The sequence below is a fragment of the Anomaloglossus baeobatrachus genome, chromosome 2 (genome assembly GCF_048569485.1).
Source record: "Anomaloglossus baeobatrachus isolate aAnoBae1 chromosome 2, aAnoBae1.hap1, whole genome shotgun sequence".
Taxonomy (NCBI): Eukaryota; Metazoa; Chordata; class Amphibia; order Anura; family Aromobatidae; genus Anomaloglossus; species Anomaloglossus baeobatrachus.
In genome coordinates, this window is record NC_134354.1 from 282920420 (window position 1) to 282932976 (window position 12557).

Here is a 12557-nt window from a genome sequence, read left to right on the forward strand (position 1 = left end):
TCTTAAGAAAATCTACTGAAAGAATTTTCTTAAGAAAAAAACGCAGTGTGTGCACAGCTAATTTTTTTTGCCATAGGTTTTGCTGGGGAATGTCTGCAGAAAGGTTACAAGAATTTCTCAAGAAATTTCTGCAGCAAAAACGGACCAAAAACGCAGGTAAAAAAACGCAGTGTGTGAACATAGCCTATGGGGCAATGCCTTTAACCCATAGTGAGACTCCATATAATGTGGCATCAATATTTCAGTGATTCCAGCCATGGACTCCGGATATCACCTAAAGTGCTAGAATAGAGCTGTGAGTGCAGTGCTTTATAACCAGTCTATTTTATTCCAGGACTGGTCAGATCTGCTGGTGGAGAACCGAATTCTAGCAATTGTAAGTGCCTGCCATGCGCTCCTCGCTGTTGAATACATCCTGATGACTTTGGGTATAGCTTACTTTCCTGTATTTCTAAATGAAAGCATTGCTGTGTGAGGTGATGCTTTATTTTAGCTCGTGGTGTCGGTTGCCATTGCATAATGTACTGGCATCACAAGCTGTGACTGTCCATTTCACAGTAATGTTTACCAGTGATCCACTCTCCAGTAATATCCTGTTTTCTAAACTGTCAAGTATGTAAACTTCCATCTATTGTGCTTATACCTTACCCTTTACCTACTCACCTCGCCTGTACTTCCTTATGACCTCTTTCTATCCATATCCCTTTTGCTCTGTGCCTGCAAGACTCCTCATCTCGGGTGTGAACAAGCCATTGATGCAACCTGTGCAGCCGCCCACTGGCCAGAGGTAAGGCGGCCCACTTCCACCTGCACAGCATCACATAAGGGGGCATTCTGGTGCATTATTGTGCCACGTACTGTTCTTGCACAGGGACCTATCCTGTCTCTGTCCTCCCCTACCTCTCCTGTCCTGTACATCCTTCCCCCACCACCTTTATTTCTAATCGCACCTATTTCTTTCAGTGTGACAATATCTGTGGAATATGTCGGAGTATTTTGAGCTGCAGCCCAGAGAGTCTCCTTGGTCAGACCGCCGCTCTAGAGCTGGTGCAGATCTATCCTGAGTCTTCTAGCAGTCTGGTAAGAGGAGTGTTTTATATTTGTTTTAAAAAGGACATTCAGAAGTTAGAATCATTTCAAAGGCGGGCAACTAGACTCCTACAAGGAATGGAAGGGCTCTCATATGATGAGAGGTTGGAAAAGATGGATTTGTTAACTTAGAAAAAAGACATCTCAGAGGAAATCTCATTTATATGTATAAATACATGTGTGGTCCATATAAAGGACTGGCTCATGACTTATTTCTTCCAAAGACCATACTATGGACCAGGGGGCATACACTGCGAGTGGAAGAAAAGCGATTCCGGCAGCTAAATAGGAAAGGGTTCTTTACAGTTAGAGCAGTCAGACTGTGGAATGCCCTACCACAAGAGGTAGTAATGGCAGATACTATAACAGCTTTTAATAAAGGGCTGGATGATTTTCTCAGTACACACAACATTGGTTATAAATGATTTAGTGACAAAATGTAGGATTGGTGGAGGAAGGTTGAACTAGATGGACCTAGGTCTTTTTTTCAACCTATGTAACTATCATCATGTGCTGAATCCAGCTTAGTATTAGGGGTGCGTCACACACAGCGAGATCGCTGCTGAGTCACGGTTTTTGTGACCTCATTAGCGATCTCGCTGTGTGTGACACTGAGCAGCGATCTGGCCCCTGCTGTGAGATCGCTGCTCGTTACACACAGCCCTAGTTCGTTTTTTTATTGTTGCTCTCCCGCTGATAAGCACACATCGCTGTGTGTGACAGCGAGAGAGCAACAATCCTGAATATGCAGGGAGCAGGAGCCGGCGTCTGACAGCCTGCGGTAAGCTGTAACTAAGGTAAACATCGGGTAACCATACCCGATGTTTACCTTAGTTACCAGTGTCCGCAGCTTCCAGATGCTGGCTCCGTGCAAGCGCAGCATCGCTTGCACGTCGCTGCTGGCTGGGGGCTGGTCGCTGGCATGGCATGGTCGCTGTTTGACAGCTCACCAGCGACCATGTAGCGATGCAGCAGCGATCCTGACCAGGTCAGATCGCTGGTGGGATCGCTGCTGCGTCGCTAAAGTGTGAAGGTACCCTTACACTTTTTCCCACTCAATAGCTGTTAAATGTACCTGTCCATATCTTATCCTGGTATATACTGATAATGTAGGCCTTTGTCCCTGGAGTTAAGTAGTGCATGTTATTTACAAAAATGGTGATAAACTGTGATTTTATTAATTTAAGATTCATTATAGCACTATTTGAGCATCGTGATTTTATTCTGCAAATGTCCTGGTAACAGTCCTAACTGACAGAGCTGAAGGCCACCAGACCCAAATTTATTCTCTCTGGCTACCAGATTAGTATTCCCTTCATAGTGAAATGCTTTATAGTCACTTGGCTAGCCAGTCACAATTATCTGCATGGATAAAATACACTTTTAGGCTAGGTTCGCACACTGCGTCTTTTTGACGCTGCGTTTTTGTGCGTTTTTGGCCGCTAAAAACGCACAAAAACACACCTGCGTCGAAAAAACGCATAAAAAAACGCATGCGTTTTTGGCTGCGTTTTGCTGCGTTTTTGATCTCTGCGTTTTGCTGCGTTTTTCAAATGCATTGCATGGGCGGAAAACGCAGAAAAACGCAGGAAAGAACTGACATGTCCTGTTTTTTTTACCTGCGTTTTTGAGTTAAAAAAAAAAAAAAATGATGTGTGCAGACAGCAAAAATGAAAACTCATAGACTTTGCTGGGGAAGCAAAGTCCTGCAGTTTTGAGGCCAAAAACGCACCCGAAAAACGCCGCGAAAAACGCACTGTGCGCACATAGCCTAAATTGTTCTAAGCTTATCAATTGAAATGTTGTACCATCATACATGAACTTTAAGGGTACATGCCCACGATCAGGACTCGCTGCGTCCTGGACGCAGCGGGTCCTGACCTGCGGGGCCGCAAGTCTCCTCTGTAGGAGTACGCAGGAGACCGCAGCTGCTCGTACCCCCAATTATGGTTCAGTGCACTGCGGTCTCACTTGTGTTCTCCCTACAGAGGAGGTATGCAATTCTGCGGTAAACAATTGACATGCTGAGGTCTGGAAAGCTGCACCGCAGGTCAGTGTTTGCTGCGGAAAAACCAAGCACAGTGGGCACAGGCTTTCTAGAAATCCATCCACTGTGCTTGTACTGTACACCGCAGCGTTTTGGACGCAGCGAAAATACGCTACATCCAAAACGCTGCAAGCACTGATTGTGGGCACGCACCCTAAGGTTGCGTGCCTACGATCCGCACATGCCGCATCCTGGATGCAGCGTTTCTTCTTCTGGAGAGATGGAGACGAGTGTTCTCTGCAGGAGAATGCAGTGGTCCGTGCCCACGATCAAGATTCTGGGTGCTGGGGACTTTCGCTGTGTTCTCCCGCTGAGAACACTCGCATCTCCACAGCATAAACTGACCTGTTGGGGCTTGGGAAGTCATGTAGGGTGTCGGTATACGCTGCGGAGAAAAGAGACTGTGAGCATGGGATTTCTATACATCCCATCCACTATGTTTCTACTGTACAATGCAGTATTTTAGATGCAGGGAAAACATGTGGCATCCAAAACACTGCTATTCCTGATCTTAGGAACGTGCCCTAACTGTCAGGTGTGATTTGTGTTTTTTGGGTGTTTTTTTTTTTTTTGTACAAATTAAACAAACTGATAACACGATTAATTTATTTACAGCTTCCCTTAGCTTGAGGTATGTTGCATAATTAAGACATCATTTAGTCATCCATGTTCTGTATACGTATTCTATCCATGGTTTTTACGGATAGAGCACATACCCATTATACTCTATGGGGCTGTTCACTTGTCCATGTATTTTTGCGGACCTTGTATCCTTGTAAAAGTCAGAGACCTGTCCGTTTTTTACCAGCATCATGGATCAAAAGTTCAAGTAAAAGTCTTGGGGTCTATGAAAATAATGGGCAGCTCACAGATGACATCAGTGTACTAGGGGCTGTGAAGTCTTTGGCTTTGTGATCTTTTTTTTTTGTTTCTATTTTAATGAATGTTAGATCACATGAAAGCCTTATGTGTCTAATATATGTTTTCAAAATTTTGTGTCTGTTGCTTATGGTAACGGTGTTCTTCTCACATGGGGAAATAAAGTGGCTGAGTCTAATGCGATAGTCACAGCAACTGAGAGCAGAGGAGTGATAAAATTCTTTTTTCTGCAAGGAAAGTCCGCAAAGGATATTCATAGTGATATGTCACAGACATTAGGGGATCAATGCCCTTCATATTCCTCAGTTAAGAACTTGGTTGCCAAATTTAAAACGGGACACTTCAGCACCAATGATGAGGAACGTCCTGGACGACTGAGAGTGTCTGTTGTTACGGAGATCGTCGATGCTGTGCACACCCTCATAATGGAGAATCAACGAATTTCAACTAAAGCAATAGCAGACATCATGAGGATTTCCCGTGAAAGGGTTTGTGTCGTTAATCCATGAACATTTGGACATGAGGAAGCTATCTGCAAAGTGGGTCCCCAAATGTTTGACAACAGATCAGAGAAACATGCGAGTCAAAACGTCCCGGTCCATTTGTCAGTGTTTCCAGACTGATAAGAACTTCCTGGATCGACTGGTCACTATGGATGAGACCTGAATTTATTTGTATGACCCTGAAAACGAGCAGTCAAAAGATTGGAGGCACAGTGGTTCTCCTCATCCAAAGAAGTTCAGGGTGCAAAAATCAGTCACTAAAGTGATGGCGTCTGTGTTCTGGGATAAGGAGGGCGTGCTGCTAGTGAACTACCTTCAAAAGGGTTCCACCATCAATGCAAGGTATTGCATTGAACTTTTTGAACCAATTGAAGGCAGCCCTGAAGGCCAAAAGGCATGGCAAGCTGTCCAAAGAAATCTTGTGCCTCCAAAACAACGCCTCCACTCACACTGCACAAGCGACCACGGCAAAACTGGCAGAGCTGGGCTGCCAGCTGGTTGACCACCCACCTTATTCACCAGATCTACCTCCCTCCGACTATCATCTGTTTCCAAACCTAAACAAAACACCTCAAGGGGACCAAATTTCATACCATTTCTGATGCCATGGCTGCTAAAGATGCCTGGTTTGAGGCACAACCGAAATCCTTCTTTTTTCTAGGGTTACAGAACTTGGAATACCGATGTAAGAAGTGCGCTGACATCAGTGGAGAGTATGTGGAATAAATGTAAAGTTTCATCACACTATCTCGTTTCTTTCTGAGTAAATACAAAGACTTATCAGCAGTCCCTCGTACAATGCGGTCTGTGACGTTGCACAGGATAGGAGAAGCTTTATACATATGTGAAAATCACTAATGAAACTCTATTGATTCTCTGATGTCAAAAACTGACACACTGATGAACATTTGATCCAATGCACTAATGACTCATACCATTTTTATTTTTTTGCGCTTGTCCACCCCGGCAGTCTCCCTTAGGTTTTCAAAAATGAGTGACGTAATGCGAATATCAATAATTCATATGCACAGTTTTACAACACCTGGTGGTTTAATAGTTTAGATCTTCAGCTGACCATCAGACCCTTATTGGGGTTGAGTCCATAATTGTGGGGTCATGTGATCTAATCCCACCCCCCCCCCTTCCGCTCTTTCTTCTTCTTTTTTTTTTTCGATTCATATTCTTTTTTTTATTTTAATTTCTTGTATGGAAATTTTGTTATACAATGCGTTTTTTAATTTTATTACCTGTCCATTAATTCATTCTTTGCACGTTTTGTGACGTGATTGTATTATTTTGGAAAACGTGATAAAAGAAAAATTAAGAATGAGGCTCAATAGTGTTTGAGTGTCTAGTATTTTAGGCACAGGTAAAGAAACTTCTGTTAAAGGGATTCTCCAGGAATAGGAATAAAATAACTGACGGAAATGTGATTTATAAATACAATCCTAAAGACGTATAATTTAAAAAGTGTTTTTTTTTTTTTTCTTGGGATGCAATAACTGTACATTTAAAATGGCTATCGTCTTGCTACACTTAAAGAAGTCTGTCCTGGAATGTTAGTACAGGCACCTGTGAGCATGTATTAGGGATGTAATTTAGTAAATGTACATACACATACAGTATATGTTTACAGTGTGTGTGTGTGTGTGTGTGTGTGTGTATATGTGTGTGTGTGTATATATATATATATATATATGTATATATGTGTGTGTGTGTGTGTATATATATATCTATATATCTCTATCTATATCTCAGACACACACACTATATGTACCTTGTATTGTTATTCCAGAAGGCTGGGTATACAAATGCCACTTCTTACCTAAACACCCATCTAACCTTGAAGTTTTATATTAGATAGACAGTGGACAGCAGAGTGAGCAGCCTCTTCTTACTTCAGCTCTCCTGGTATTTCTCTTTAGTATTAGAAAGACATAGTGGTCAGTAGTGTGAGCAGCCTATTTATTTTTTTATGAGAATGTAGCATCTTTTACACTTTCCTGCTGCTGCAAGTTCTGCTTTTTCATTTCAGATGTTAAAGTATGTAATGTTTATATTTTAGGGTATTGAATTGAAGTCTACTTCTTCTGGACAGCATTTCATCTGCCGGATAGCACCTGAGGTCAGTATTTTCAACTCTTTGTGCCCCCCCTGCATCTATTACTTATGACTTTATTTTATTTATGTATTAAAAGTCTGATTACGCAGGATGAGATTGGAAGAGGTGGGGTTTGTCTGTTCCCAACTTCAGTCTTTACTTTTCCCCTCTTTTGTTGCCTTTAATATTTTTGTCAGTAATTATACAGTAGCGTATACCACAGTTCAAAAGTTTGGAGTCACCCAGAAAATTCTCTCTTCCATGAAAAATCATACTTTTATTTATCAAATGAGTTGCACAATGAATAGATAATATAGTCCAGACATTGACGAGGTTAGAAATAATGATTTTTACTTGAAATAATAGTTTTGCTTTCATCACAGAATGCTCCCTTTGCAGCAAGTCCAGCTTTGTAGACCTTTGGCATTCTAGCTGTTAATTTGCTGAGGTAATCTGGAGAAATTTCATCCCATGCTTCCAGAAGCCCCTCACACAAGTTGGATTGGCTTGATGGGCACTTTTTGCGTACCATACGGTCAAGCTGCTGCCACAACAGCTCAATAGGGTTGAGGTCTGGTGATTGGGCTGGCCACTCCATTACAGAAAGAATACCAGCTGCCGGCTTCTTCCCTAAAATGTTCATGCATAATTTGGAGGTGTGCTTTGGGTCATTGTCCTGTTGTAGGATGAAACTGGCTCCAATCAAGCACTGTCCACAGGGTATGGCATGGCGTTGCAAAATGGAGTGATAGCCTTCCTTATTCAAAATCCCATTTACCTTGTACAAATCTCCCACTTTACCAGCACCAAAGCAACCCCAGACCATTACATTACCTCCACCATGCTTGACAGATGGCGTCAGGCACTCTTCCAGTATTTTTTCAGTTGTTTTGCATCTCACAAATGTTCTGTGTGATCCAAACAGCTCAAACTTTGATTCGTCTGCCCATAACCCTTTTTTCCAATCTTCCCTTTTTTCCAATCTTCCTCTGTCCAATGTCTGTGTTTTTTTGCCCATATTAATCTTTTCCTTTTATTAGCCAGTCTCCGATACGGATTTTTCTTTGCCACTCTGCCCTGAAGTCCAGCATCCCAGAGTCGCATCTTCACTGTAGACATTGACACTGGCGTCTTGCGGGTACTGTTTAAAGAAGTTGCCAGTTGAGGACCTGTGAGGCGTCGATTTCTCAAACTAGTGACTCTTATGTACTTGTCGTGTTGCTCAGTTTTGCAGCAGGGCCTCTTACTTCTCTTTCTACTCTGGTTAGAGCTTGTTTGTGCTCTCCTCTGAAGGGAGTAGTACACACCGTTGTAGGAAATCTTCAGTTTCTTGGCAATTTCTTGAATGGAGTATCCTTAATTTCTAAGAACAAGAATAGACTGTCGAGTTTCACATAAAAGTTCTCATTTTTTCTGGCCATTTTGAGAGTTTAATGAAATCAACAAATGTAATGCTCCAGATTCTCAATTACCTCAAAGGAAGGTCAGTTTTATAGCTTCTCTTATCGGCAAAATGATTTTCAGCTGTGCTAACATACATGCACAAGGCTTTTCAAGGGATTTCTAAACATCCATTAGCCTTCTAACACAGTTAGCAAACACAATGTACCACTAGAACACTGGAGTGGTGGTTGTTGGAAATGGACCTCTATACACCTATGTAAATATTACATTAAAAAACAGACTTTTGAAGCTAGAATAGTCATTTACCACAATAACAATGTATAGAGCGTATTTCTGTTTAATTTAATGTCAGCTTCATTGAAAAAAATGTGCTTTTCTTTCAAAAATAAGGAAATATCTAAGTAACCCTAAACCTTTGAAGTGTACACTAGCATCACTTTTTATAAAATCATTATTTGAGTCATGATGAAAAAAAAATTGCTGTTATGTTAGGTGTGTGTTTGTGGGTTGTTTTTTTAATACCAGAGTGAATCTGGCAGGATAAATAACATGATAAAGTTATAGTTTGGGCATTGTGGGAGGTAGGGGTGGGAATCTATTGTTTTCATATTTTTTATTGATAGTATAACCTGTGCAGTTTAAGGAGAAGTCCCACAAACAAAGTATGTTTAAAGGGAACCAACCAGCAGGTTTTTCACATATGAATTAAAGGCAGAGACATACTGGTATTAGGATGCTGGCTCGAATCATACCTCCATACATATTTTAATGTGAAAATCCTGCTGATTGGTTCCCTTTAATCAATACATTTTGGAATAATAAGTTTAAATAAAAAAAATGTTCCATGTTCTTGAGATAATCTTATAAATGTACCCCTGCTACGTACTGTTATTTGCTGTGTCCAACCATGCAGAGCTGCTCCAGGTCATGGTCGGCACATACCACAGCTCCTTGGCGGGGGAGGAAGCACATACCGTGTTGTATACCTCTTCCCTGGGCATGTCCACTGCGCCCAGTGTCTGGCATTGGATGCAGCACTACAGCGCAGCAGGCAGTTGGTGAGCTCAGCGGCTCTGATGGGAGCGTTCTGTCTACAGGGCCAGAGCTGATTGGCTGCCGCTCTGTCAACATACTGTCAACGTTACGATGCCAGACACCGAGAGTTTCATCTGGCACTCTGGGAAGGTGCATACAACACACTTTATTTTTTTTTTAAACAAACTGCAGCCAGACCTGGCGTCTGAATGGGGTCAACCCCTTCAATGCAGAGACACCTAAATTCAGTACAGCAAATAAAAAGTGAGTGTGACAGATCATTGATTTATTGTGGTAGCAACAGATGACATGTGAATGCAACTTGATCTTAAAATGTATACTTTTTTTATTTATTTTTTTTTATATATATAAAGGTTCCCCAATTCATGACTCTCCCGAGACCTTCACTTCTGGTTTGAGTTTTGTGTAGAGCGATTACCTTTATTGAAATAAGTATGAAGGGGGCTCGCTGACTCGCTCATTCAGAAGGTAAGCTAGCCCCCTAGTCAGTCAGGGCTTACATTGTGCTGGCTTACCTATTAAAATGAGGCACTCAGCCAGCCCCCTTCATATACTTCATTGATAACTTGCCAATACTGGAATTTCTTTCAAATGTTGAACCCCAACTGAAAGTGTAGATGTCCGGGACCTGGCGATCAGGGCACTTTTCTTAATTCACATATATTTATTATTGTGTTGTATAAATGGAGTTTTATTTTAAACTCCTGAAGATATTTTTCAGTGGGGCAACCCATTTAATTCTCATTTGATCTTTTGAAATAATGAAGTCTTTTGGTATTCAGACTCCAGCACAACATTGTGGCCAGATCTTTCCAGGCGATGAGATTATAAAAGTGAATGACCAGGTCGTGGTAAGTAGGAATCTTTCCAAATTGTTTTGGAAATGCTCACTTGACCCACTGACCACATCTAACATGTAGTTTTCGCCTAGGTTGGATGGACGCAGAAGAACCTTGTTTTGAAACTACAGGAAAGACCAAGCTGTGTTGATATTGTTTTAAAGAAAGTCACCATCTCCCAGTCTAAATCTTCTTCTGATTGTCCAAGCAAAAAGAAACCACACAAAACTCGCACTTCATCAACACCCAGTTCTTCACTTTTGACCGATATACCTACCTCTCCAACTAAACATGTGGCCTCATTAAAGGTACACAAAAGCCTTCTGCCCGCATACAGTGTGCCCACTATACATTCAAGGAATCCATTAATTTCTTTACAACCTGAGGCTGAATTTTCTTCATATTTGGAACACTTGGAGACAACCTCTCCCTCCACTAAACACTTTTCAGACTCAAACCAACATTTGTCTAGTGAGTCTTTCTCACCAATCCATAATACCTGGCCAAGTTCTGGGACTTCATCGCATGGCAAACTTCCGGTCTCCATTCTTTTCCATTCAGCGACTTCTCAACCTTCTGAAGATCTAAACCCCCACAAGACAATGTCTTCTACTATATATGCCAAAACTCTGACTCCTATTTCACAAATTTCTCCAGAGCTGAATCCTCAAGAATTAAGGGTTGGTACATTTACGACTTCATTTATAGGTTATATTTTGTCCCAATTTGATCTTCTCAAAACTCCATACTATTGTGCATGACTTAACTTTTTGTAGTAGCCAGAGTTTCTCGTTTTTTATGGTTTTCATTGTTGTATGTTAAAACTACTTTATTCTGGGATCATGGCTGTTATTGGAACCAACCATTTTTGACTCTTCAAGCGCTACGTTTGATGCCGTCTTTAAAATGTGATTAATCTGTTCCTAACCGCTCATATATATGGTTATAGATATGATGGCATAGAATATAGAAATTATGGAAATTACTGGATCAATTGATATGTTCATGCTATATAAATGATAAAACATCACAAATGTTTTAAAATCTATTGATTTTTATTCAGTATTGTGTATGCGTGACAAGCACAGAAATGCTCACCCTTACATGTCCTAGCATACTATCAATTTGTTTTTTAAAGGGTTATTTTAGGAATGTTTTGCCACTCTAAACACACTTGGGAACGCAAATCATCAAGATCCACTGCTGACAGATAACTTTACAATAGCTGATCAATGATGTCCCAGATCTTTGATAAGAGAAAAGTCTGGGGTTGGTGAGGTCAGGCATCTATCAGATACCAGACAGCACCAACCCAGTCAGTAAGAATTAAAAAATATACATAAATATATATATAAATAGACAACAAAAAGTTTTATTTGAAAAAACACTCCCCAAAACATTCCCTCTTTCACCAATTTATTGAAAAGAACAATCAATTCCACGTCCGGCGTAATCCAATAAGGGGGGAGGGTCCCCACAGCGATCCAGATCCATACCATAGTTACTGTCTCAGTCAATGAAGAACAGAATGCTCCCCATTGGCTGGGAGAGCAATGCAGTGACCTGAGCTAACGTCAATAGCCCAGGTCACTGCAGGGGATGACGAGTGCTGCTGTCAGGAGGATAGATGAGATCATTACCTGCTGTGATGATCTCCTGCACTGCTGACGTCAGCGCTGTCACTGACTTCTATGCCCCTATGCCCCCCGTGTTGTTGGCAGTATCGCGAGAGCCCGTGACGTCACCGCTAGTGACAGTCTCGGGCCGCTCGCGAGACGGGCATAGACAGCAGTGACGTCAGGAGGCAGGAGATCTTCACAGCAGGTAATGATCTCATCTCACCTCCTGACAGCAGCGCTCGGCATCCCCGCGGCTGCACGCACTGCTGTGTGTCAGTGGCTGCCTGCGCTGCAGCGTGCCAAGCTGCTGACACTGTGGGCAGACACTGACACGTTGCAGGGCAGGCAGCGGCGGGGCTGGAACGGAACACAGACTGCACGGGCACCTGGAGGTCACACGGAAGTGCTTCTGTGCGACGTCCAGGGAGTGTGACGTGTGTGTTTACTCTGCTCCGCTTCCTCTTCCTGGCATAATGACATCACTTCCTGCAAAACCGCAGGCAGCGATGTGCATTACCGCAGGTAAATCGCGGGTATTCCGAGGGTATACCGCACATCATTTGCTATCTGTGGTATACCCCGGTATTTCGCGATTACATTACAGTGAATGGAGTGAAATACCAGGGGTATTCCGCAGCTACCTGCGGAAAAGAAGTGACATACACATTTTCTCAAGAAATTTTCTCAAGAAAATCTTCACTAAGAATTTTCTTGAGAAAAAAACGCAGCGTGCGCACAGCTATTTTTTTCCCCCCCATAGGTTTTGCTGGGAAATGTCTGCAGAAAGATTTCAAACATTTCTCAAGAAATTTCCGCAGCAAAACCGCGGTTAAATCCGCGTGTGAAAACGGCTAGTGCGCACATAGCCTTAGGCTTGGTATGTAAAAGTTCAATTTCACTTGCAGTAGAAAATGGGTCAATCATGGAATTAGTAGCATTTCTCCAGTGTTTTAGGAATTATTTTTCAACACCCCAAGAGGCCGCATATTGCTTGTGATACTGTGCGCAGCCTGCATGGGT

The 12557-nt window shown here is 42.1% G+C and overlaps 1 protein-coding gene across 2 annotated transcripts in view; it reads left to right on the forward strand.

Moving 5' to 3' along the window:
• Positions 1 to 12557, forward strand: part of CNKSR1 (connector enhancer of kinase suppressor of Ras 1) — a 132467-nt gene that overhangs the window by 48115 nt on the left and 71795 nt on the right. The window contains exons 5-10 of one of the 2 annotated variants that reach the window (XM_075335826.1): positions 335 to 376; positions 725 to 787; positions 964 to 1080; positions 6584 to 6643; positions 9862 to 9930; positions 10011 to 10598. In XM_075335826.1, the coding sequence (XP_075191941.1) occupies positions 335 to 376; positions 725 to 787; positions 964 to 1080; positions 6584 to 6643; positions 9862 to 9930; positions 10011 to 10598 (939 nt within the window). The remainder of the gene's footprint in view (positions 1 to 334; positions 377 to 724; positions 788 to 963; positions 1081 to 6583; positions 6644 to 9861; positions 9931 to 10010; positions 10599 to 12557) is intronic. The other variant, XM_075335827.1, reaches the window with a different exon arrangement.